Here is a 27,492-nt window from a genome sequence, read left to right as displayed (position 1 = left end):
AATGTGTATTCCATTTAGGATTCTACAGATTTATAAAACATGTAGCATCAGCAGCATGTGATGGAAGACACGTCTAAACATGTGTGTTATGTATTTGTATTTTTAATTCATTTTAGAGTGTAGTATTCGCCAAATAACATCGTGCCAGTCGATATGCATGAGGGTAATGTGGGCCCTGGCTTATCGTGTAATCACTCCGTAGTTCATGTTGACCCTGATTTCCCGGTAATACTCTGTTTGTCAAGCCCCAGTTGTCAGATTCCCGAGTTGTCAGATTCCCGGGTCGTCCGACACCCAAAGTTGTCAGTTGTTAAACACCCCTGATGTTAGACACACCCTGTGTCAGTCCACACATCCCCGCTCCTCCAACAGTTGTGAGACATCCCAGATGTTGGACACAAGTTGTGTCAGACCGCACCTTCCCCCTCCTCCAACAGTCGTGAGACATCCCAGATGTTGGACACAAGTTGTGTCAGACTGCACCTTCCCCCTCCTCCAACAATTGTGAGACATCCCAGATGTTGGACACAAGTTGTGTCAGTCCACACATCCCCCGTCCTCCAACAGTTTGTTCATTTCAAATATGTTCATTTCAGAGACTAATTTTTAGTCTAATTGACAATGTCTCCCACGAGTCCCATGAGTTCATGTAAACATACATACACTATAAATATATAGAAAATAGAGAACTACTACCAGTATGTCAACAAGGTCATCAAGAAAGAGCTGTGGCACGCTTGGTTCGTTATCTGTTACTACGTCTGCTTAAAATTTAAGACACCTAGAAGCAAAAGTAAGTCAGCATATTCACAATATCTCCCAGTCAAACGAGTTCATGTAAACGATATTAGCTGATTTGTTCAGATACCGCTCTTTGTCTTCCCATCACAGAATGCATTGGCAAATTATTGTCAGCAGCAGCATGTGATGAAAGAGAGCGTTCTTAGATGACACTGGTCCCCAGGAATGACTGTCTGCATCTCAACACTGTCTGGAGTCACTGACTAATTGATGGCTCCTTCTTTATTGTTTCAGTTCAGTGATTCTGAATTCTCTGGATTTGTGCTGGCGAGTAGTCCTGTGCTCAGCTCAGATCACAAATCGGTGAAGTTAAGCAGCGTCGGGCTCGGAGAGTCCTTGGATGGGTGACCGTGTTTGGCAGCTTGACTCCTGAGAGTTTCTAGGACTTGAGTCCTGCCCCACAACGAAGCACATGTGACACATGTGGTCACCTTAGACAAGTGAGTTTGTTCAAAATTGTCTCTGTTCACCCAGCAGGAAAATGGGTACCCGGTGGAAAAAGTCATATGACTATAACCTTCTAGCGCCTAACAGGCAGCTTGGGTTATCCGGGGTAATAATGTTCTGTGCCTTGATTGTTAGCGCTATGAGCATACATAGTGTGGAGTTTGGCGCTATATAAATGGACACATTATTATTCTGTACAGATGTAGTATCTTTTACCGACTAGCATCGTTGTAAGTCGTTCGCCTACGCTTTGTAAAGTTTTAAATAATCAACTAATTATGAGCCTGTAAGAGCCTGTCAATGTTGTCAATAATTTAAGCACAAGTTCGGACCTCATGTGCCTCATTGGAAAATACATATTGTCATAACTATTAAGCCCTGTGGCGTTGACAAATGGAACGTGAAAGATTGGTTAATTTAAAAAAACTAAGCTATTCTCACTTCTGTGGCATTAAAATACGACACATTCAGTCATTAATTAGATTGAATGAGTGAGTGACAGATCAATACTTGCACTTTCTCTGCAAGCCTGTGTCAATACAACATTTTTGCTTCACAGAAAAGAATAGGCTCCAGGTGTGTTTCAAAACCTGGACAAAATCAATGTCTCCAGTATTGACATCACGATCATAGGTGAGCAGCGTGACCCCGGGTGATTGGGTGAGTGAGATTCAGTCAGTCACTTTTACTGGTTATAGACACTGACAAGTTATTGTGCAGGCAGATCAAGGACGAATGTGACGTAAGTACTCACCGGATCCTGCCACATGTGTACACATCAAGTCGGGACACGGACAATTGAAAAGTATAAGTTTATTCTGATGTCAAATGTGGTATTACTTTCATATTTTTCAACAGAATAAGCATCACAATATTATCTTAATGTTATCTACTTCGTACCATTTAATTACAATACACGTTTTTATCTTTATTTTTTATATACATATAAACGGTATTAACGACAAAGGAAAAGAGTCACAACCACCCAAAAACGTTTAAACTTGTTACACATGAGATGTTAATTACAGCCTAAATATGCAGCAAAGGGCACCTGTATCACATGGCAATATAATGCTATATAATTAATATGTACTTTTGAATTTGCTGTCACTCGTGTATTTACATAGTACTTTATTGTAGGAAATGTCCGTCGGTAATTATGCATTTCGACACTGAACAAATAAACTTGTAATAGCAGGGAGTGGAGGTCAAGGGTGTCTCCATTTGATGACATATAAATACCTAGTCCTGTCCTGCTACTCTACACTTGGACATCACCACTGAGCAGTAGCCATGGGTCTGAGCGGCTATGGGAAGGTCATCATTCTGGCCATCTGTGTGAGTATACGTTATGATCTTATACATTTTGGGCGGTTTAGCGATAATCTAATTTCTCCAAATGAGAGACAATCAATTTTTAAATCATATAGCAGTAATGTATTCAATATGCGATATAAATGTAATTAATTAAATGTAACAAGGCGTGCGGTTAGTTAGAAGAATGCATTGAACCGAAGTAGTGAGATGGTAGGAAATTCACAGAGATTTGAATTCTGTTAAATGTACAAAATATTACAGATACAGACACAATATTTTGATGTGCCCTTCACATCCTTGTTGAGGTAGTACAGAGAAAAAGTATTCAAACAGCGCTGCATATTTCAAGTTCAGATGCCTCCTATTTAAACTACTTTATACCCATACCAATTGTTACTTGTCACGTTTTGCACGTGCATCGGCCACACCGTTGGTTCCCGAGAGGTGTGTGTTTTGATGCTGCTAGAATATACCTAAAACGGCTGAACCAACCGGCGTACTAACTATTTCACTCACTTTAAGTTGTTGCCAGAAGGGGCACACACGTAGTTGACCAATGCTAGAAATCGAACCAGCTAGAAATCGAACCAGCTCTATCAAAGGTATCCAGATCCTGTGGCATAGGCATACCGTACCGTTTGTTACAATACCAAGCACACCTGTAGACGCCTGTAGGACATGTTCATCTCTGACACCTTCAAGAATCGATCCTTCAATACAGACACTCTATATATATGGTTGTAAATTGAATATCAGACACGCAGAAGAAAGAAAGGATTTTAAATGAAAGAATCCACAAGTTTACGATATTTGAAAATCTTGAAACTTAAACACTTGCTATTTTGCTGTAGAGGATGAGATTAATGATATTCTTTGGCATGAGTGGTTGCGAATATAAGGCTTCTCACTGATCTCTACATCTTCATCAAGGTGAATTTACCTGTATACATAATAGTAGGCATCATGTATGAACGAAACATTATCAGTGTGAGGAAAGAAATCATTGATTTTTTTATCCTAAGAAATATTTCTACATTTCAATTGTTAATCTCAATACTGAAAACCAAGCTAAGACCTGAGAGTGTATGTGGCTCAGAGATACTCCGACCCTTCATTATCTAAAGCACACGTAAAATCAATGCAAAGAGCTAAATATTGAATCTCGAGTACTGGCAGAGAACCTGAATCAATGCAGAGAAACACACATTTATGTATGTTTTAAGTGGTAAATGGATACGTCTAATGCCCAAAGAATGAAACATAAAAGTTCTTATATTGAGAGTAAATATTTTGCCGCATGTCGAAGTCCGCGATACTCGAGAGAGCGATACACAAACAACGATCAACGGCACCTGGGTGCAACACCATTTACGTGTTCTAAACATTGTTTGTTAAAATCATCCCAATTATTCTGAAATCATCAAAATATGAAACTGTTTATGGGAGTGGTTAACTATATTTTCAAAGTGTGTTTTTTATCACACTAAACGTTTCTTTTTTGTCACATTATTGGTAAAAACATAATTTATGTGAGTGAGATTAACGTCCAAACACCCCGTGCTTAGAGGCGGTCTTCTAGTCAAGCGGTAAACACATGGGCTCGTCATGGCGGGGACCGGGGTTCCATTCCCCACTATTAGAAACCAAGTAATAGACATGGATTGACGCTCACGATTGTTTGACATATCAGTGTTGAGTGTGACAGACAAACTATACACCCGTGTTTTAGGCGCTCAGTGATACCCGAATCACAAGTCGGCTTGTGCAGTGCATACTCGTCAAATGATATTTGTTTTTTAGCTTGTATTCAATTATTCAAAAATAGGTGTAAAGAAATTATTAAATTGCTTTTCGGATTGTTTTAAAACTAAATCGTTTGATTCCGATCACACATACAACTTTTGGACGTGTCTAAGAAACCAGAACGTCTCCACAAGGTATGGCAAGAGGTTTCACATCAACTGTCCAACGCTCAACTATCCCGTTATGTCAATCAGTATTCCAACAGCTCCAGCCTTGTGTGTTTACATTTCACAGCTTTTAAGTTCTAGTTGAGATTGTTTCTTCTGCCCAAGGTTTGTATACAAAGTTCTTTTCTATATTCATTGATGAACTGTACAAAGAAATGTGGAGCAGAGGTAAACAAAACGCATGCTCACAATGTCATTCTTGAATCGTAAAGAATGATAGGTGAGAAAACGTAACCAATTATTTTAGGAACATAAGTAAATGACGTATAATAAGGAAACCCATCCTTGAATGACGCATAAGTTCATAAGTCTGGTTTCAAGGGTCGAGGGTACTAGTAGCTATAAGTATATATAGTCAGCTGTATTCTTTTTAACCCTTTAGGACCCAAACCAATTCTTAGATGTCCAAAAAATATGGAACTTGAAATCTGACACACATATACACATAAACAGTTGTTTATACTATTTTATTTGTATCACATGTGATACGCTGGGTCTTTGTGATTTGTGAAGGATCTGTATCACGTGTGATACACTTTGGGCCAAAGCAGAAAATACATCACACATACTTCAAGAGACAGAAAACAACTCATTTTTGTAAACTGGGTTTATTATTAATCATGAAAATATCTTAAAACAAACAAGAACTTTGACACAATTTGAATGTGAACAATATATGTGAGTATCTTTGGATTGCATAGACGGAAACTGAACAGAAAATTGTCTGTCGATATCTATTCAAGGATGAGACAAAACAGCCTATAGAAGGAAGAACTTCCGAACAATTTCATTAAACACAAGAGAAAACACTTTGGCACACGTGCAACTTGAACATTATCAATCAGCAGCATCCAGGATGTTGGGACGGAAATGGCAATTGGAGTCTTCTACAAATGAGACAGACCCGTGAAGATCCGGGGTAGAATAGGTCTTCAGCAACCCATTCTTGTCATAAAAGGTGACTATGCTTGTCGTAAAAGGCGACTAACGGGATCGGGTGGTCAGGCTCGCTGACTTGGTTGACACATGTCATCGGTTCCCAATTGCGCAGATCGATGATCATGCTGTTGATCACTGGATTGTCTGGTCCAGACTTGATTATTTACAGACCGCCGCCATATAGCTGGGATATTGCTGAGTGCGGCGTAAAACTAAACTCACTCACTCACTCACTCACAAATGAGACAAAACAGTGCCTAGGAAGAACTGGAAGTCTATTTGCACAGGTGAAACTGGCCAAAACAGGTTCTCTCCTTAGGGAAGCAAGCATTCTCTTTGTACTTGACACACATCACATATGTGAGGTGTGTACAGTCCCGAATTTGCATCGTCCACGTTTCTCTGCAAATTCAGGAAGATACTTACTTGGTCCAAACGTATGTGAGAGTGAGCGACAACAAGTCAAGTTCTACCTATAGCATATTTCAAGGATCTTATAACGGACGCAGTGATCTAGAATCTTGCAGAACAGACAAATTTGTACACATTACAGAAAGATGGCATTTCAGTAAGAACAACATCCAGAGAAATTGCGTTGTTTCTGGGGATTTATCTTCGTATGGATCTTGTTGTCGCTTACTCTGTGGAAGCCTACTGGGCCATGGAAACTCGATACCCAGTTAGTGGCAGTCCAAGAACTACAGACCTTAGCCTTCCACAAGTTCGCCCAGCGAAGCGTAAACGGACAGCTGCTGACATCCGTTTGGACCAAGTAAGTGTGTGTCAAGTGCAAAGAGTATGCTTGCTTCCTTAAGGAGAGAAAAAAATTTTTTAGCCTTATTTCTTCAGAATGGAGAACATCCTAGATATCCTAGATGAGGATTTGACTGAGAGTGAGTAGGAAACCTACTCTGATGCATATATTCCAGCACCGATGGTGAGAGTGAGGATGAGGTCGATGCCACTCCCAAAACGAGAGTTTCATCTAAGCAGAAAGCAGCAACATCAACTGGGTCATTTGATTCGTCAGATAATGACGACATTCCTCTCACCCAGATCAGAAGAATACTGTACGATTCTGATGATGACATCCCTATTGCCAGACTCAAAGAACAGCTTAGGGAACCTCAAGACGAGAGTGAGCTTCTTTCACAGTTACTGGACACTCCCTTCTGGGAGGATGAGGAGTTCTTCCCACCAAACTCAACCTTCAAAGGTGTTCTTGAACAGCCTCCTCCAGACGGACAGAATCCTAGAGTATTCTTCTGATTTCTCAGTCAAATCCTCATCTAGGGTGTTCTCCATTCTGAAGAAACAAGGCATTGTATCTGTATTTCATACTCTTTGATACTCTAACCAATATAATTATAATTACATTTTCTCATTATACATCACCATCGGGGTTAAAACAGTAAGTGAGTGACATATTCCTCAAAGTCCCGAAATGTATCACTGGTGATACAGCAGAATATGCCTTGGTCCCATTGTATCACCTGTGATACATGTGATTTTCCAAAATCAAATGTTAAGAATGCATAATTATTTCATTTAAATGCGGACATCTACTGTTAAATATATTTAAAGGAGACAGGAAAAATACAACTTGAACATAAACAGAACTTACATTTGAGTCGATGGGGATGGATTTAAGGTCCACCCTTTTCACGCATCATCAGAGCATGTGGCAGTGATTGGAACAGGAAGTGCTGGGTGAGTTGAAGATTAGGATGGAGGTACGAAATGAAATGTGATCTTTAAATATATCATTATATGAATTCGGACGCTGTTTAATTAATTCCTTCAGCATAATGAGTGATTAGATACCAGCAATTCAATTTTCTGTATCACTGGTGAAAATGAAAATGAAAATGATCATTCATGTTACAGCTTCTAAAACATTTATAATGAATTATCTTTCAGAAAGAAGCTCTCCTTTTTCAATAAACAGTACACATGGTGCACTCAAAACATACAGTAAACTATTTATTTGACTTGACTTGAGAAGTACCTCGCTTACCGCGAATTGCGGTTTACTTTATGACGTCACCAAACGAAGCAGCCGACTCAATATCGGTAATCCGTCTATCAACGCCTTGTTTGACACCAACCACGAAAACTTAATATAACTAATACCATGGGTCCTGCAAAGTCGCTATAGTCTTATGTACACTGGTCTAAAAACACCACGCCATTCGACTGAAACTATGTCTGATAGAAACTATGAGTTAAGGACGCTTCAAACAGTTTTAAGATACGACTCGAGTAATAATCAATATTAGTACACCATTTGACTGGAATACTTTGACATGAGGACAAGTGTTTGACGTAAAGAGGTTTTACTGTATACAGGTGTGTTTACAGGTGACCGGGTCATGGCAGGTGGAAACATCCGCGGAATTCAAGTGAGTACCGCCGTGTGGAATCAGCGTGAGGAGTGAGTGAGTTTAGTCTAACGCCGCTTATAGCAATATTCCAAAATTATCACGTCGGAATCGTCGGTCATAAGAAGTTGCTGGGCTTACATTGCACTTTCTGGAAATAATCGATTGAAAAAAAACAACTAAATAATATTTTGTGCGATGCATATCACAGTGTGTACAATCAAATTAAACTTCAGCTTTAATCCTTAGAACCACAGGCTTAACATTTCAGCAATTATTTTAATGTACATTTTATGTGAACACGTTTCAATTCTTTTACAGGAGCTGCGAAAGCGGTGAGTAACACATATGAGTGAGCTGGTTTTAGCGCCGCTTTTAAACAGTCTATTTGTTGTTCCACGGCGTGTCATCTCAGCGTGGGAGGAAATCACAAAGGGGAGTAGTCTGTAGACGTTAGTCACTCCGGTGAAACCCACTGACATGGGAAAGATGGTAACAGACCAAGGGTCATAATCGTTGTCAATCTGGGATTCGTTTCTTTAGTTGACTTGTCGCAGCAATCTGCCACTGGGGTCGTTCGGTCATTTGTCTGAGATCATTGCATTTCGCAATGCCAATATGAATATCAAATCTGTGAATAAACATACAGAGTGAGTGAGTGAGTGAAACCTTTAGTATAACGACATGTGAGTCTGGGTGTGCAGGTGCTGTTGAGTATTTAAATCTTGGAAATATGAACTGATGCCCAGGGTGGCGACGACCTCAGCGCCACGACTGTCGTAAGTCTGTGTTAAGGTATGGGAATTAAGATCACCTTAGCGCTAAGGTCGCTTTTGTACCAAACTCCCGAATACTGCCTGTATATGTCGGCAATAACGATTATCTTCTGCCTGTTACATGCAGCATGCAGACACAGAAGCCGATGGATATCACCTTCGTCGTCGACGCCTCGTCCAGCATATGGCCAGATAACTTCACCATGGGATTGTGGTTTGTGGAAGATTTTGTTGACATTTTCCAAGTCCAGCCTGACATGGTCCGAGTCGCCGCCGTCTCCTATGGTGACAGGGTGTACACAGAGGACGCCTTTGGGTTTGATGAATACACCAACAACGTGGACCTGAAGAAAGCGATCACTGACATACCGTACAGAGAGCTGGTCCGGCTACTGGAGACTGGGGCAGGCATCAGGCACATGAGGGAAACGTTCCTCCTAATGCTCGCAAAGATGTGAGGAAAGTGTGTATAGTGCTGACCGACGGAAACTCCCAACAACCGGATGTGACGGAGTCGGAGGCCCGATCACCAGAGACGCCGGGGTCGAGATGTTCGTTGTCGGGGTCGGCCATAGTGTGTTCGTCGGAAGAGGAATTGAGGAACATCGCCGGGGTGGATAACCACGTGTTTGTGGTCACTAGCTACAACCTCCTGGGGACCATCAGGTCCAGGCTCGCCTTTGAGACATGCGAAGGTACGTTGATTTATTTTGTGTTTGTGTTTGTTTAGTATTACGCTTTTTGAAAAGTATTATCAGCGTGATACGGGAGACAAACTTTGATGCAGGTAATACATATCTATAACTATGATAAATCCCAATGAGTATGGACTTTGATTTTAACCCTCGACCAGCGAACTCTAGTATATTAAAGGGAGGTAACTCTGGAATGACCCCCACCACCACCCCCACCCTAATCCCCCGCCTACTCACACACACACACACAATACACAAACACACAGAGCACCACTGTCTTTAGCAACGGTGAAATTCATCAGAGACGACCTCATTATCTTCAACATGATTAAAATATCTCCTTTTCATAGAAGATCCGTGAAACACTACAACTTCAAGTTAATATTTGAATATGCGTATGACTCCACTTGCATATGGCATTGGAGACAAACTCTAGGAGTAGCGTATCAATTGGTGATGTATTGTTTTATGTTGCAGAAAAACCCACCAGAGCCACCTGTTGGTAAGTGGGAGTCACATTGATGTATATGTGTGGATTTGTATAGCTGCTTGCGGGGAGGCCAGACAAAAATGCAAAATAAATGTCTTATTCCGACATTGTGCTCTGCTTTTACGCACGCGTGATTTCTGAGCTTTATCCAGGTGCTGTAAAACTTTACCAAGAAGTTGAAAGTTAAACTCGAAATAACTAATTACTGATAGTATGGTTGATCAACCCCATTGTTACTTTGCAACAAGAAAGTCAGCTACGCAAGACCGTACACTTTCATGAAGGAGTTTGCTATTGATCAGAATGTTCTGTAACTAATGATCGAACACTGGTATGTTCTGCCCCATTCACTAACTCTTTACGGTCTTCCTCCCACAGTGTGCCGTGACAATCCCATTGATTATCTCCTTCGTTATTGACGCTTCGTCGGCATTGGCGACAACAATTTCACCCTTGGGATGGACTTCGTGAAGGGCTTCGTCACGACCTTTGACGTTTCACCCCAGCGAGCTAGATTCTCAGTCATCACCTACGGTCGCGGCACCTATGATGACACTTCGCTTTTTGGCCTCGACGAATATGCCGACGAGGTTGACATCGTGAACGCCATCACGAACATCCCTACACCGCTGGCGACTTCACACTGACACAGGTCGGGCATTGAGTTCATGCGAGAGAAACAGATGCTGCCCAAACACAACGCTTCCATGCAGCTCACATCGGCATCGTGATGACCGACGGGCAGCCCTTTACAGGACTGGGAAAAAGACTCAGAATGGAAGCGGCTAAGTCTAGAGACGCTGGTATCAACATGATGTTTGCTATCGGCGTGGGCCTCAACCTCTCACAGAAGGAGCTTCTAGACATTGCTGGCGACCAGGACAGGGTGTACACGGTCGATGACTACAAGGCACTAGACACAATCAAGAAGGATCTGGATGACAAGACATGTACAATTGGTAGGTTCATACTACTGGAAGGAAGGAACAACTCTAACTCGCGGACATGGAAGAATGTTGGTTTATATAAGTCCTTTAATTCTGCTTGTCTCGAACTACCATCTACTTTCACAAACCTACACATTCCCAATAGCCCTATCACTTGGAGTTTAAACTTTGGTAGTGTATGACGTTTAGGTTTTTTCGTGGGGATATTCTTAGATAAGACAGGACCGTGTCGTAGGTCCTACCTCATTATTAAAGCGATTAACCTTTAGGAGATACATTCTTCAAAGAAACCAAAGTGAAGGGAAAAAATTAACTTTATGTAATACGATTCTAATTAGGAACTATGTTTTGTAAATGGTTCTGTTTAGGGGTTGTGTATAGCGAATCTCTCCTCCGCCATTCTGTAATGTAAAATCTGTGATGCTGATAATTATGCTATTCCACCGTCCTACATATCGTATATCTTACCTGGCAACTTTGTATGCTATACTTTTACTTGCAGCAAAGCGTCAAGTTCCAGCCGAACGGTATCTAGCGGCAGATAGATGTATTGTGCAGATCAGAAGATAAACTCTGTTACGTTCAATAAATTCCACGTTGGTAGCACTTTGGAATCTTGCTGGTCGTATTATGTCTGGAAGGAATGATTAAGATTGGGTTATTAAAATCTATAAGGTGTTGGGGCGGTGGGGTACCCTTAGCAGGGGTTAAAGTGAGGTGAGGTGAAATTGGGTTTTTACGTTGTACCCGAGAATATTTTCGCTCATATGACGACGCATGCGTGTGTATGTGTATACATGCGGCTGCTTGTACTAGCCCAGACTGAAGCTGGTTTTATAGTGCTAGCCCACTGAGATATCATACCGCAGTGAGCATGAATAATTCCCACTCAGACACATTTTACTGACTCCGAGCCAACCAGTCCTTTTGTTGTACCCATTAATGCCGAGCGCCAGACAGGGACCAACAAGTACGATATTTTAACGTCTTTTGGTATGACGCGGTCGGGGATCGAACCCGCGACTTTCCGCTTCCCCAGGCGACGCTCTAACCACTACACCACGGAGGCGGTCCTTGTGGTTAAAACGTTCTCTCATCACACACCGAGAGCCCGGGTTCGATTTCTCATATGGGCACAATGTGTGAAGCCCATTTCTGCGTCCGCCGACCTGATGTTGCTGGAATATTGCTAAAAGCGCGGCGGTCCACATACTAACTCACCCACCATATGTTGTTGGTCAAGAACGTAAGCACACACTTAGTTCACCGATGCTAGAAATCGAACTTGTGTGTTCTTATTAAAAACATCCAGGATCCTGTGGCAGAGGTGCATACCGTACCGTTAATCACAGGTGCTATCAATCACACCTGTAGCCGTAGGACATGTTCACCCCTGACACCTTCAATAATCGATCCCTTCAATACAGACACTCCCATATATATGGTTGTAAATTTAATAGAAGCAGAAACTTGCTCATGCAAAAGAAACAAAGGATTTTAAAGGCAAGAATCCACAAAGAGTTTTACAGACATTTAAAAGTTCTATTCATATTCTTGCCATTTTGCTGTAGAGGATGAGATTACTTGGTATTCTTGGGCATGAGTGGTTGTGAATATATGGCTTCTCACTGATCTCTCACATCTTCATGAAGGAGAATTCTACTCTGTATACATAATAGTAGGCACCATGTATGACCGAAACATTATCAGTGTTAGGAAACAAATCATTGATTTTTTTATCCTTAAAAATAGTCCTACATTTCAATTGTTAATCTGAATACTGGAAACTAAGCTAAGACCTGAGAGCGTGTATGACTCAGAGATACACCGACCCTTCTTTATCTTTTAAAAGCACACGTAAAATCAGTGTAAAGAGCTAAATATTGAATCTCGAGTACTGGCAGAGAACCTGAATCAATGCAGAGAAACATATAATTATCCCAAAAATTAAACGCATAGGCATTTTGTATTTTCAAAAATCTATCAATTACCAATTGTGTTCAAACAATTGTCAAAATATGTACCGAAAGTGTTGATGAAATGATTTTAAACTATTTAGTAATTAAGGGAAAATCGACTTCGCCTGAAAATGTTGATGTTGATGAGATTTCTTACAAGAATTAAAAGGCATCTCCAACAACGCAACAGAAATCACCTTCCAGTTGAAATTGTGCAGCAAAGAGCACTGTCTGGCTATAAAAATCCAGATTACTTTCGGAAATCGGCATTCGTTATGAAGGAGTTTCAAGGTCAAATCACCACGCCACGTCTTGACGCTGTAATTTGGAACATCGCCATTGAAACAATGCACGCTGGAGATTACCAATTTTCTGCTGCCAGCCGCCTGAATGCCAGTCTGAGCATCGATATCAATGTTTTGCAGCTCGCTAGAACCAAACAGGTATAACAAATGACCGTGCCCGTACAGGCAGATCTCGATTCACCACTGCAGCCCAAGAACGGTACACCCGTACTATATTTGCGTGATCGTACTGCCACGGGTGAGAGCACAGCAGCCAGGGTGCTCTGACTTCGAGGATATCCGGTAAAACTGTACGGAACAGGTTGAGAGAGACTGACTGAGAGCCAGGAGATCTGACGTCGGGACCATGCTACGTGGTCACCATATCGCGCGCTGCAACGTAACCGTTATTTAAAATTATACACTTGGTTGGGTATAGACATTACCTTTCTTTCTAAACTGATGTAAAAATTCATGCATACTAAAGTCTATTTGTAGACGAGTTATACATGTTTGAAAAATACAACATTTTCGCCACAGATTTCTTGGTTATGCGTTTCTTTTTGAAAAGTATACATTTATGGACGTCTTAAGTAGTAAATGCATACGTGCACGCCCAAAGAATGACACATAAACGTTCTCAATATTTAGAGTAAATGTTGCTGCATGTCGAAGTCCGCGATACATGAGGGGGTATACACGAACTGCGATCAACAGCACCAGAGTGCAACACCATTTACGTGTTCTAAACTTTGTTTGTTAAAATCCTCCCAATTTTTCTGAAATCATCAAAATATTATTCTCTTTATGTAAATGGTTAAGTTTTCTCAACCAGTGTTTCAATGGCTTTTTGACACTAATAGTTTCTTTTTTTTCACATTATTTGTAGAAACGTAATTTACCTACGGTGAGATTAACGACCATACACCCCGCGATTGGAGTCGGTCTTGTAGTCCAGCGGGTAAACGCATGGGCACGTCACGACGGAGACCGGGGAGTCGATCCCCCAATGTTAGAAACCCATTAATAGACATGCATTGACGTTCAAGATTGTTTGATACATCAGTGCTGGAGTGTGACAGACAAACTATACACCCGTGTTTGAATCTCGTTCAGTGCGAATCACAAGTCGGTTTGTGAAGCACATACATACACGTCAAATGGTATTTTGTCTTTAGTTTGTGATTCAATTATTCAAAAAAATAGGCTTAAACAAGGGATTGAATTGGTAAATTTCGCTTTTCGGATCTTTTCTTTCAAAACTAAAGCGTTTGATTCTGATCACAAAACATAAATTGTTGACGTGACTAAGATTGTTCGCTGCATTTGCATCTGTTCTGAAAACGAATGGTTCATCCTAACTATTTGAAGATCTGTTAAAATTCAAGGACGCTCGCTGTAATGCCTTGACGCCGCTATGAAAGAGAAGTCTGCTGTGGGACTGGGGTCAACACTGAAAACCAACAGAAAGTTTTCCTTCGAAGATGAAAATATCTTATGGGACCTAAATATTGTCGGTGATGATACTCCCCAGAAGCTTCTCGATACGGTACTTATACCTAACACGAAAATACAAGCTTTACTTTATTGAATTGACGATTTATCTCACAGTTCTCAAACACTCAATAAAATATCAGTCTGAGTATACCCGTATTTTAAGCCGCTGTACCTCAACTCGTGTTACCATTTTGTTAGTGTTTTAGTAATTAGTTCACAGGCATATTTTGCTAATTATTGGTATTGACAAAACCCCAAACCCTTTGTTAATTCATCAAGACATCGAATAAAACATTTGATATCGGTTTTATCGAAATTAGAGTTGACCTTTAAATATAACAATTTAATATTTCACAGGGCTCCTGTTACCTGAGGGTGTCTGGGTGCTATACCCTTCTCCTAGGCAATCTGTCTATCCACTCTTTGTGGGGATGATGTAGCTAAGATGGATAGTCAAAGATAAGTCCGGTATGTTGTTCTAAGTCCATTTATTTTGGAATGAATTCTCACACAAAGGTCCTCCCGATATTGCCTAGTATTCCTGATCTACACACAACACAGATTCACAAACTTTATGGAAGATTTGTTGATTCTTTTGAACAACTCCTAATGCTATAAGTTCATATGAGCCATTTTCTCAATATACAGAGAGAACTCTCTAAATCAACGGTGAGGCTCCAGAATCTCGCACCACTTTTACCAGACAAGGACAAAATACAATTCCTGTTAATTTTGCTCCTCCCCCTGAAATAATGTCCCACGGGCATATATAAAATGACTCATATTCCAGCTGCACCACTGATTACTATTATTTCCTCTCTTCCAAGACTTAATGGGTACCATCAAATTCATCCATTATAAATTTGGTATCCTCCCATTACCTCTCTACATCCCATTACCCTACAGCTTATAAACAACAAAGTTCACGGTCCAATGCACTGCTAATCTCTTCCTGTTACCTGTTACCTGGACCATGGACTAGCTCCAAAGACATGAAATTCACGATTTAATATTTTAATTCATGGATTTAATTTTCACAAATAAATGAATATAATACACAGATATCTTCCTGGTCGTGATACGAATATGAGCAGCAGGTCATGTTAACTTTTTAATGTTAATTTTAGTCTTTAAAACAAGTCTCTATCCCAATTTGAGGAGATGGCCCACAGCGTCAAGGAACTGCATTGGTGTTTTCTTCAGCCCAAGATTGAGCTGCTCCTTGAAGCGACACAACCTGATGCTCCATCTCTCTGTGTACACTTCTTTCTGCTTCTCTGTGCTGCTCCAAAGTCTATCGGGAGTTGCCGTCCATGGCGTCAACCCAATGGGTCCTGGATACTGTTCTGGGGTAAAAGGGGTAGTCCAACTGCTCTTTCTACCCATCTGATATTTCCAGATCCTCTGTAAGCAACAGCAAGTCCCAGATCCTGACCTTCTTCCAAAATGGCCTGGACAGTCGTGGAAGAAGCAACCCTTCACTTCAGCAGTCGAAAATCTCTCTATAGCATGAATTGCCGCCAGCTCAAAGTCTGGAGTCTGGGAGTAGGTCTCAGCCTGACGGTCGGGGAGTAAGGTGAAGATAAGGGATAGGTTATGGTTCCAGTGTACACAAGACTGGTTTCTCGACATTCTTAGTGTGTAGATAACCCTCAAATAGGACTTGCTACTACTCCGGGTGACATAACAAACTCAACATTGCGAAGACCAGCCATGTTGATGTCATGTTAGTTTGTTTCCAACATTTATATACTATACTAAGTCATCTCAAATTACTTGTCTCATCTCTGTGTCAATTTCAACATTTACTTGCTCTCATCTTATCAACAAACTTCTCTAACCAAGAACCCTTAATCCTTTTTAATTTGTATACACAACACTCCTTACTATACTAAGTCATCTCAAATTACTTGTCTCATCTCAGTGTCAATTTCCAACATTTACCTCATTTCATCTTTAACAAACTTTCTAACCAAGAACACCTTTTAACCTTCTCTAATTTGTATACACATAACACTTTTAATCGTTCCCATGGGGTAAGTTCATTATGCGCCAGACAGGTAAAATGCCGTGTGCTGTTTTAGCCAATTGTAGGGTAATTGGATGTAGGGGTCACGGATACAACCATAAATCTACTTCGTTAGTGAGCTTAAGTCATTTGTAGAAGCATCCAACCGAATAAAACTTCAGACTGGCAGACTGCCATTGAAGATGCTTAATCGAATCATTACGTGTCCCTTTTCTGATTCTTAGCATCGTAATTACCAGTAATTTCTAGTATATGACTCACCCGATCCACATGTTCCACTCCATCTCCTTTATTAGATTTGTTGTATGCAAGAGAAATGTAGAAATCTTTGTGGTGAGTTTCCAGTAGCCTTTTGTCATTTTGTAACGTTTTGATAAGAACAGATTTTGCAATTACATTTGTTGAGCAAGTATGCTATTATAATGTCTCTCAGTGGCATTTAGAAGTTGTACATAGATGTCCAAGATATTTTATGGATTAAACTTTATTTATTTCCCTCACGACGTTTTGGGACCATTCCAGGACCTGAAATGTTATTATATATTGCCACACGTTTGTTTTCAGCTTCAAAGCCTAGATGGGAAGGAACTCTACTGAACAACCCAAAGGAAAAGAATGGTTTCACGGGACTCCTCGATGGTCGTAACAGCTCAAAGATACCTTGAAGCGCATCTGTACAGCAGCCGGTATCAGCGGGAAAAGCAACCGCCACACATTTTGTACCAAAGCAATGTTGATGAGCAGACCATATGCGAACATACAGGTTATTTGCTATTTCCATATAAAAAATCAGTGTACATTTACAATTGACGATCAGAGAGCGGTTGTGAACGATCCTCTTTGTGCTCAATCCAGGACAGTGGAGGAGAGATGTCAGAATAAAACACCTGAGAAGAATCAAGACAACCAACACGTAAAACAGTCAGCTCGAATTGAAAATGATTGTGAAAGTGCCGGACGGTCAATTCCACTCTCACCTTCAATTTTAATTGAAACAATGGCAATAAAAATTCTCTGAATGGTTGTTTTCTTTCTTTCTTTTAAATCGCTGCGGCTTAGTTGTCATTGAGGGTTTATTAATTTTGCAAACCCTCTTCGAGCGTTCACAATGCAGTGCGCCATGATTGAGTGAGTGAGTATGGCTTTACACCGCTTTTAGCAATATTCCAGCAATATCACGGCGGGGACACCAGAAATGGGCTTCACACATTGCACCCATGTGGGGAATCGAACCTCGGTCTTCAGCATGTCGAGCTGACGCTTTAACCATTAGGCTACCCCACCGCCCCTACAATGCAGTTGAAGTCCCGGCATCAGGGTACACAATACAATTGTAATCCCTAGAACCTCCTCATGTGGGATTTCAGGAAAGCGAAGTCATGTGATATTATAATTAAAAACTGTTGAGAGGTTCAATAAAGACGTCATAGGTCAAGTAAAAACAATACTTTCTAGGTGTATATTCAGTATGTCCTCCCATCCAAATTCTCTTAATGGTTAAACAACAAAGTTCTTTTAATTGGATAACATTGGAATAGTTGAATAGCACATATGGTAACAAACGTACAGTAAAGTATTTGCTTTTGACTTGACTTGCAAAAGCAATTCCGGCTCATCGCGAACTGCGGTTTACTTTATGACGTCGCTCTACTAGGCTAACGGCGCTTTAAGAAAACATAATGGACAGAAGCGGGAGACTCAACATCGGTAATACGTCTTATATCAACGCCTTGTTTGAAACAAACCACGAATAAATAATATAACTATTACTATGGACTCTGCAAAGTCACTATTGTTGTATGTAACACTGGTCTTAGAACCCCTCAGGGCGGTTGGGTAACCTACCCGGATGTAATTCTCGCATGAGTACAACCCATTTCTGGTGTCCCCGCCTTGATATTGCTGGAATATTGCTAAAAGCTGCGTAAATCATAACTCACTCCACTCTAACAACACCACCTCATCCGTCCGAAAGAACGTGTGTCGCGATACATATCCGATAGAAACTAAGAGTTACGTCCCTTCAAACAGTTTTAAGTCATGAGTCGGGTGAAAATCAATATTGGCTCACTGGTCTAATGTTAGTAATTGTACTGAATACAACTTGACTGTAGTCCACAGCAGTTTGAGTAATGAGGTATCACTGTATACAGGTGCATTTACAGGTGACCGGTCTTGATGGTGAGGAAACCCCACTGAATTCAAGTGAGTACCGCCTCGTGGGTCAGACTGAGAGAGAGATGCTTTAGTCTTACGCCGCTTATAGCAATATTCCAGCAATATCACGGCGTGGGACATGTTCGGTCAGAAGACGTCGTAGGGCTTACGCTGGCCTTTCTGAAATGATTGATTGATTAAATATAACAGGCAATATTTTGTGCAATACATATCGCAGTGTTTACAGGCAAAATAACCTGTAGCCTTAACTCTCAGAAACCACAGGTTTAACGCGTTTCAGCAATTACTATGTCGATGTTATTTGAACACGTTTCAATTATTTTACAGGAGCTGCGAAAAGCGGTGAGTAACACATATGAGTGAGCTGGTTTGAGCACCGCTTTAAACAGTCTATTGGTTGTTCCACGGCGTGTCATCTCAGCGTGGGAGGAAATCAGAAAGGGAAGTAATCTGTGGACGTTAGTCACTCCGGTGAAACCCAATGACATGGGAAAGATGGTAACAGACCATGGGTCATAATCGTTGTCAATCTGAGATTCGAATCAGATGATTCAGGCATGGACAAAACGGCGCACCTGTACACAGCTATCACTGATCACTATTCCATCTTTTATAAGACTACACTTATATTGTCACAGTACATTTTTTATAACACCTGTCTTACTTTTCCAAGGCTGCTTGAAAAGTCTCTGTTGGTCTCTGAATTTCTCTACAGTAGAAATATGTTTAATTCTAATGTCGGGTTGTAAATGGTTAAGATTTTATTAGTTCCGATACAGTTGTCTTTACAATGTGACACAAACTGGCAATATTAAAATACTGATGGACCTGATGCATCTCTGTTTCAAAATTATACATTCTTCTCCCCATTAAAATACACTGGACGTTACGAGTAAAAAAATAAACAATAAAATATCTGACAGAAAATCTCTCTTAGTTGACTGGTCACAGCAATCTGGCACTAGGCCGTCCGGTCATTTGTCTGAGATCATTGCAGATTGCTTCTTTCCCAAGGTTATAAACTAAGTTCTTTCTATATTTATAGATAAACGCTACACAGAAATGTACATCAGCAGTAGACAAAGCGATCGTAAAGAACGATAGCTTAGGAACGTAACCAATTTTATGAACAGAAGTGCTATCAGGCATTCGTCCTCTACGTGGCGTAAGGATGTGTCGGAGGGTCCCAAATCTTTGTCTGTTATGTATGATTTACCCCGTTGGGAAATTGTTGCATTTGGTGATTACAATGCAGGAGCAGGTACTTTGCGTGATTATATGATAGATGATGATAATAGAAACATACCCAGTCTTGAAGTTATGGTGCTTTACTTGATTATACGATAGATGATGATAATAGAAACATACCCAGTCTTGAAGATATGGTGCTTTACTTGATTATACGATAGATGATGATAATAGAAACATACCCAGTCTTGAAGATATGGTGCTTTACTTGATTATACGATAGATGATGATAATAGACACATACCCAGTCTTGAAGATATGGTGCTTTATTTAATTATACGATAGATGATGATAATAGACACATACCCAGTCTTGAAGTTATGGTGCTTTACTTGATTATACGATAGATGATGATAATAGACACATACCCAGTCTTGAAGATATGGTGCTTTACTTGATTATATGATAGATGATGATAATAGACACATATCCAGTCTTGAAGTTATGGTGCTTTACTTGATTATACGATAGATGATGATAATAGAAACATACCCAGTCTTGGAGATATGGTGCTTTACTTGATTATACGATAGATGATGATAATAGACACATACACAGTCTTGAAGATATGGTGCTTTACTTGATTATACAACAGAAGTGCTATCAGGCATTCATCCTCTACGTGGCGTAAGGGTGTGTCGGAGGGACCCAAATCTTTGTCTGTTATGTATGATTTACCCCGTTGGGAAATTGTTGCATTTGGTGATTACAATGCAGGAGCAGGTACTTTGCGTGATTATATGATAGATGATGATAATAGACACATACCCAGTCTTGAAGTTATGGTGCTTTACTTGATTATACGATATATGATGATAATAGAAACATACCCAGTCTTGAAGATATGGTGCTTTACTTGATTATACGATAGATGATGATAATAGACACATACCCAGTCTTGAAGATATGGACTACCTTTCAGACACCTTCAATATGCCACGCAGGACGATGTGTATAATCAATTCGGAAAGGAATGAACCGATTTATGCGCTTTGTTCAACATTCTTATGTTAAACGGCCGTTGTCCGGGGATTGCCAAAGAATGCAAGGAATATAAGAAACCAACTCAGAAAGACATGATTATTGCACCGAATTTCCTCAAATTCACATGGAACGATTGTACGGACGCATCTCTTGTCAGTAACATGTCGAATCATCTAGCAACTATCAGATTGGCGGATTGTGAGGACTGTTTTCTGAATAATAATAATGTGTCCATTTATATAGCGCCAAACTCCACACCAGGTATGCTCATAGCGCTAACAATCAATAAGGCATTATTGAAGTCCATAGAACTTTTTGTAGAGAAAGGTTTTGAGGTGACTCTTAAAGTTTTCAAGGGTTGGAGACAGCTTAAGGTCATCAGGGAGAGAATTCCAACTGATCGATGCTATGTTCTCGTAAGACTTGTAGCCAAATGATTTGAGGTTCCACTTTGGTGCACAGAGCAGATTAGATCAGGATGAACGCAGAGTTCTTGTTGGCATGTAAGGAGAGAGGAGTTCTTGAAGATACACAGGTGTAATACCATGAATGGACTGATAAGCAAGTGTAAGGATCTTATAGCCAATGCGAGCTTCACTAGGCAACCAGTGAAGAGACATCAGGATGGGAGTAATGCGGCAATGTTTAGGTTGGAGAGTAACTATGCGGGCAGCTCTGTTCTGGATTCGTTGAAGCTTTTGGGTGGACTCTTGTGAAGCTGCAACCAACAAGCTGTTGCAATAGTCAAGTCGTGAGAGAATCAGTGTTCTCACTAGGGCAGCCGCAGCATCCTGTGTCAGGAGATGTCTGATCTGTCCAATGTTACGCAGATGGAAGTAACATTTTCTGCATACATCCGAAATCTGTTTCTTCATATAGAGGTCAGATTGGAGTAGGACGCCAAGATTTCTGACATATGGAGAAGGCTGAATGACCATACTTCCAACTTTCAACTGATCATGTTGTGATTTTACTAACATGTTACCTGTGCCAACAATCATAACCTCTGTCTTGTGTTTATTTAGTTTTTGTTTGTTATTGTACATCCACGAACCAATATCGTCGATGGCATCTTCAATTCTGGTTAAGTCTGAATTGTTGTCACAGCCCCTGGTAATACCATCAAACAACTGAGTATCGTCAGCATAGAGATGATGATTAGTAGCTTTCTCACAAAGCAGGTCGCCGATTTCTTTGGTATACAAAGAGAACAATACAGGACCGAGAACCGATCCCTGTGGTACACCACAAAGAAGCATAGCTTCCTCGGACTGAGCAACAGATTGAGTCCTGTTTGATAAGTAGGACCTAAACCATAGAAGAGTCTTATCATTTAATCCATACTGTAACATAAGTCTTGATAAAAGTATCTGGTGATCCACCGTATCAAACGCGGCCGATAAATCCAAGAGAACAAGAACAGCTGAGTTGCCCCTGTCAATGCTCCACTGCAAATCATTAACAACACGGAGCAAAGCTGTTTCCGTGCTGCGGAATGACCTATAGGCAGACTGGAATTTGTGATAGAGGTCATGTTTACTCAAGTGCTGACCAAGTTGCACCTTCACAGCTCTCTCAAGTACCTTGGAGAGGAATGGTAGATTAGACACCGGCCTATAGTTATTGAAACAGGTGGAGTCTAAACCAGGTTTTTTCAGCAAAGGTTTCACAATTGCATGCTTGAAACAACCAGGAACAGTGCCACATTTCAAGCTTAAGTTGACAATCTGAGTGAACACAGGAAGTAAGATGTCAATATGTTCCAAGACAAATTAAGTAGGGGATGGATCAAGTACACACGTTGTGCCCTTTGATTGTCTGATGATGCAGTCAACCTGTTCCTCAGTGAGCAGGTCGAAGGAATCAAAACTCTCACCTTGAAAGAGTGCACCCATTACAGCAATTGATTCAGGAGAAAATTCTTGCCTAATCTTCTCAATCGTAGAAGAAAAGAACTTGCCAAAGTCGTTTGCAAGAGTCAAATCATCTTCTACATTAGGTAGAGTAATGTTTGATGTCTTTCCAAGTAAAGAAAACAGATGAGTAAAGAGCCGTTTGGGATTCTGCTGATTGGAGAATACATTATCATTGTAATATCTTGACTTTGTATTACAAATCAGTTGGTTTAATTCATTACGAGCCATGTTGTACAACTGCCGATGAATTTCAAGCCTGGTTTTTTCTCCACTTACCGCCCGCCTGCGCCTGTGGGTTTTAGCGAGAAGTATCTGATCATTGTACCACTGTGGTTCATGCCTGAGTCGCCTGTATCTTGTGACACGAGGGGCATGAGAATCCAAGAGTTAAACCAGTGTTGTGTTATAAAGATCAGCAAGTTCATTCACATCCTCTGGAGGCTCTGTGAGTAACTCTGAAGACTGAAGATCCCTAGCAAAGTCTTCACGGGAAACAAGCTTAAGGTTCCTACACTGGACTTCAACAGGTTTCTCAGCTGGTTTGAGAAAATTGAGTTCTACAACTATCCCAAAGTGATCAGATGATTGTCTATCTTCAACAAGGATGTTTTGCACCACATCTTCTTTATGCCGAGCAACTATCCAATCAAGTATGTGACCCTTCCTGTGAGTAGGTTAAAAAACAAGCTGGGTAATGCCATGTGACTCCAGCAGCTTGACACATTTCTTGACCTCAGGTTTACATGCACTGTCATAATGAATGTTAAAATCACCCATCAATAGCAAGTTTCGATGAATGATATCGATGTGGCTGTTGATGAACTTGTGAAAAATATTCGAGAGTTTTTTCATCTTTGTGATCTTCAAAAACTTTCATCTTCTCGACATCATCCAAATTTTAAATAGAATGAAAAATGGTATGACAGTGAGTGTATTCCATTAAACAGAAAAAAAGTTTAAGACACTGGATACCTTTAGGATAACGGGGAATGAAGAAACTCTCAAAGAATATCAGGACGTTAGAAATGAATACAGAAATGCGTGCAGAAGAAAGAAAATCTTATATGAAGATGACTGTGTAAATAATCTTGTGTCTACCAGTAATAACGGCAAAATATTCTGGTGAAAAGACTGAAAACGCAATTCTTTAACTCAGACAAATAGTGATGACATTTCCGCCGTGGAGTGGACTGAGTATTTGATCTAGTGGACGTTCAAGTGGACCCTGACAACCTGCACTCTGCAACGCTATGCGAAACCAGTCACACAGAGGAGAAATGTAACTACCGTCAAGATGAAACTCTAAATGACATTTTGAATACTGATATATCAGAGAGTGAAGTGAATACTGCGATAAACAGATTGAAATGTGGGACTGCGCCTGACCGATATGGTCTATCCCCGGAAATAATCATGAAATGCTGTAGTACTTTAGTTCCATATTTGACAGTATTGTTTACTTGTGTCATGCTTACGGGCGTGTTTCCAGCTATTTGGGCTAAAGGTATTACTATACCTTTACATAAGAAGGAAAGTGTGAAAGATGTAAATAATTATAGAGGAATATCTTTGATAGACACCTTAGGAAAATGACAGCGATTTTGAATAATAGATTAGCTCAGTTTGCTGATTTGTATGAGAAGATACCAGAAACACAGGCAGCAATATTCAAGCAATATCACGGCGGAGGACATCAGAAATAGGCTTCACACATTCTCCCCATTTGGGGAATCGAAAAGTCTTCGGCGTGACGAGCAGACGCTTTAACCACTAGATTACACCACCGCCCCCTTTACTCCACAAAGTTTGGTTCAAAAACATCTATCTAAAAGGGAGGAAGGTTATATTGCGTTTTTGTAGATTTCAAACAGAATTTTTAATTCTGTTAACAGGAAACTTCTTTGGTATTCCATAATAAACACAATGAATAGGGTTCTAAAATTCAGTGTGCAATTATACTTTCTAATACTTCAATTTCAGAGTTCTTTGATTCATCAATTGGCGTTCATCAAGGGTGTATTATTAGTCTAATGTTATTTTCCTTGCTTCTGTTACAACTTCAGATTGTGATCGAATCTTCTTTGATTAACATTCACATTAGATCTCTGTTTAATGTGCCACAGGAAATATACAGTTCAGGTTCAAGAAGTGACTTAAATGTACTGTAATATACAAGGAACGATGCGTTACTTATTTTACTATTCCAGTGTTCTATATTAATATCTATACAACGTCGTTTGAAATCTAACATGAAGTGATTCAGATCGCCACAATCTTGGGCTAACCAGACATAGGAAATCTGGTTGTAAATAAAAGCATTCGTACATGTGAAACCCAGTTTTTGCCTCCGTTGTCATCATAGCCTTTCATCATATTATAGCAGGCATTTGGGTATCTATTTTGGTCCATACGGATATTTCTGCACCAATATTTATGTACACAAATTATATCTGCCAATTTCTCCACGTACAGCACATGATGTAGTTCTTTATTGCTTGACAAAAATCTGTTAAAATACTCACCATGAACCTTTCCAATACACGTTGTATAAGTATAGCCCAAAATTTCACTTCCATAGGTCTAAATTCATAATATCTTACTGACAAATATATACTAAGCAGCAAAGCAAACGTCAGTTTGGAATTTTCCTTCGCAGAAACGGATAACTGTAAACTCATTCATGTTTTGATTGTATATTTTTCACAGCATCTCCAACTTTACCTGAGCAAAGACATTCCTTCCCAAACTCAGAATGGAACCCAGGAAATGGTCTCAAAAACGCAACCTGATCTTGGAGATAGTACAGTGTTCTCCATGTTTTTCATGCACCTCATGCTGCACGTGCTGTTCACAAGGACCAGCCCTATAAAATGCACCCCCTAACCTGGTTGAAACATTCACATTACAACGTCAGCAGGATGCCCCTTCTCTCGACAGCTCAGAGGAACCAGGCGCTAGGAAGACTTGAAGCTGGTCACACTGCACAAGCCGTTGCCAATCACTTCCTGGTCAACGTTCGGACCATCTACAGGCTGCAGCAACGTTTCCGGGCCACCAACATCACAAATGATCGTCCCCGTACTGGCAGACCAAGGGTGACCACAAGACGACAAGACCGCCATGTTGTGCGACAGCATGTACAGAATCCCTTCATGCAGGCATCCAAAACAGCACGCAAGACAGTGGGAACACACGGAAGACCAATCAGTGCTGATACAGTACGCCGACGTCTTAACAGCGGGAACCTCCATTGCCGTAGACCTTACCGTGGACCTATCCTCATCCCTCGTCATCGGCGTTGACGTCTACAGTTTGCCCTACAACACCAAAACTGGCGATACAGGCAATGGAGAACTGTTCTGTTCACAGATGAGAGTCGGTACTGCGTATCAACTGCAGATGACAGAACAAGAATATGGCGACGACGTGGCCAGCGTTACTCAGACCAATGTGTTATGGAAAGAGACTCATGGGGAGGTGCAAGCATCATGGTATGGGGTGGAATAGGCCTCAACCAGAGAGTGGATCCTGTGGTGTTCCAGAACCTTGGTCCAGGGAGAGGAGGCGGCATCAAAGCAGTGCGCTACATCGACCAAGCTCTCAGACCCCACGTCATACCACATTTCACACGTCACCGGAACAGCACTTTCCAGCATGATAACGCCCGGGCCCATACTGCCAGCAACTGACAAATTATTTAAAGCTTCGGAAATGAATTTTTCCTCTTTTTTTTCGTTATAAATGCGACGGAACATACGTTTGGTCTCCAAGTATTGATTGATATTGACTCTGTTTCTGTTTTTTAAAGTGTTATACTTCTGACGTTTTAAAGAAGAACAGTCTTCATCAAACCAAATAAGTTGGTTCTTCATAGCAACCTTAGCAACCCTCCTATTGGATTTAAAGTGCTACCCAGCAAAGCAAAAAAGCTGACATAATTTTTCAACAGCTACATTAACATCAATCCTTTCAAGAAGGGATGTAAACTCTGATACCAATTCTTTCGCTCTGATATTTATAAAATTAGCACAAAGAGATGTTTCTCATCTTCTTTCCATCGAAAGATGGACTATTAGTTGAAGCCGTATTATAAGTAGACGTAGATTCGTAGACGTAGATTCAAACTGCATGATATAGGTAAATGATCAAACACTATGGAAGAATGTACTTTATTAACGAACATTAACGGAAACAGACTAGTTGATGCAAGGACATAGTCTACTATCTTGTACCATTATTCCCACTAACAGTAAAAGAATCATTACTATCCGCTGGCTTTCCTCCATTAACAATGTAAAAACTTTACATAGTGATACCAAAGAACCTATTAACTGTTTCACCCATCGAACTCGGCCTTAGCTGACAGAATGAATCAACATGGTACAGAGAACCGAGATTAAAAAATCTCATCCTCATCCTCCAAAACAAATTCATCAAGTAGCCCAGTTTGGGCGTTAATATCTCCCATCAACAGAACGTCATGCTTTTACAAATCAAAATCTGCTGCAACCACTGATAGTTTGTTTTCCAGGTAATCAATACCGTCATACCGTCATACCGTCATTTATCACAAATCTGACTGTTTTCCGGTGGGATGTATACGCCAAATAGTATCAACTGACTAACTGCAAATGA

The 27,492-nt window shown here is 40.5% G+C and overlaps 2 protein-coding genes and 1 long non-coding RNA gene across 3 annotated transcripts in view; 2 read left to right on the top strand and 1 right to left on the bottom strand.

Annotated features, from left to right (window-relative positions):
- The first annotated feature begins 2,500 nt into the window (after positions 1 to 2,500).
- Positions 2,501 to 9,089, top strand: LOC124271436 (von Willebrand factor A domain-containing protein 2-like). Its single transcript, XM_046706589.1, has 4 exons — positions 2,501 to 2,586; positions 7,836 to 7,876; positions 8,177 to 8,190; positions 8,759 to 9,089. Exons 2-4 carry the CDS (start codon positions 7,847 to 7,849, stop codon positions 9,087 to 9,089), a joined length of 375 nt encoding a protein of 124 aa, XP_046562545.1. The 5' UTR covers positions 2,501 to 2,586; positions 7,836 to 7,846.
- Positions 9,090 to 9,249: 160 nt separating this feature from the next.
- Positions 9,250 to 27,492, top strand: part of LOC124271435 (cochlin-like) — a 34,831-nt gene continuing 16,588 nt past the window's right edge. Inside the window, exons 1-2 of the mRNA XM_046706588.1 lie at positions 9,250 to 9,326; positions 9,805 to 9,828. The gene's annotated coding sequence lies outside the window, so the exon portion shown is untranslated. The remainder of the gene's footprint in view (positions 9,327 to 9,804; positions 9,829 to 27,492) is intronic.
- LOC124271465 lies at positions 16,303 to 16,564 on the bottom strand. The gene is made up of 2 exons (XR_006897045.1): positions 16,520 to 16,564; positions 16,303 to 16,381 (listed from the first exon to the last, which is right to left on the bottom strand). It is a non-coding gene; the product is annotated as an uncharacterized LOC124271465 (long non-coding RNA).

Source organism: Haliotis rubra, unplaced genomic scaffold (assembly GCF_003918875.1).
Source record: "Haliotis rubra isolate DU_JTF1 unplaced genomic scaffold, ASM391887v1 Scf160, whole genome shotgun sequence".
NCBI lineage: Eukaryota > Metazoa > Mollusca > Gastropoda > Lepetellida > Haliotidae > Haliotis > Haliotis rubra.
This window is presented reverse-complemented; position numbering and strand designations above follow the sequence as displayed.

What these genes read in the sequence shown, in the direction of transcription:
- LOC124271436 (XM_046706589.1), top strand. Translation starts at nt 7,847, where the DNA reads ATGGCAGGTGGAAACATCCGCGGAATTCAA.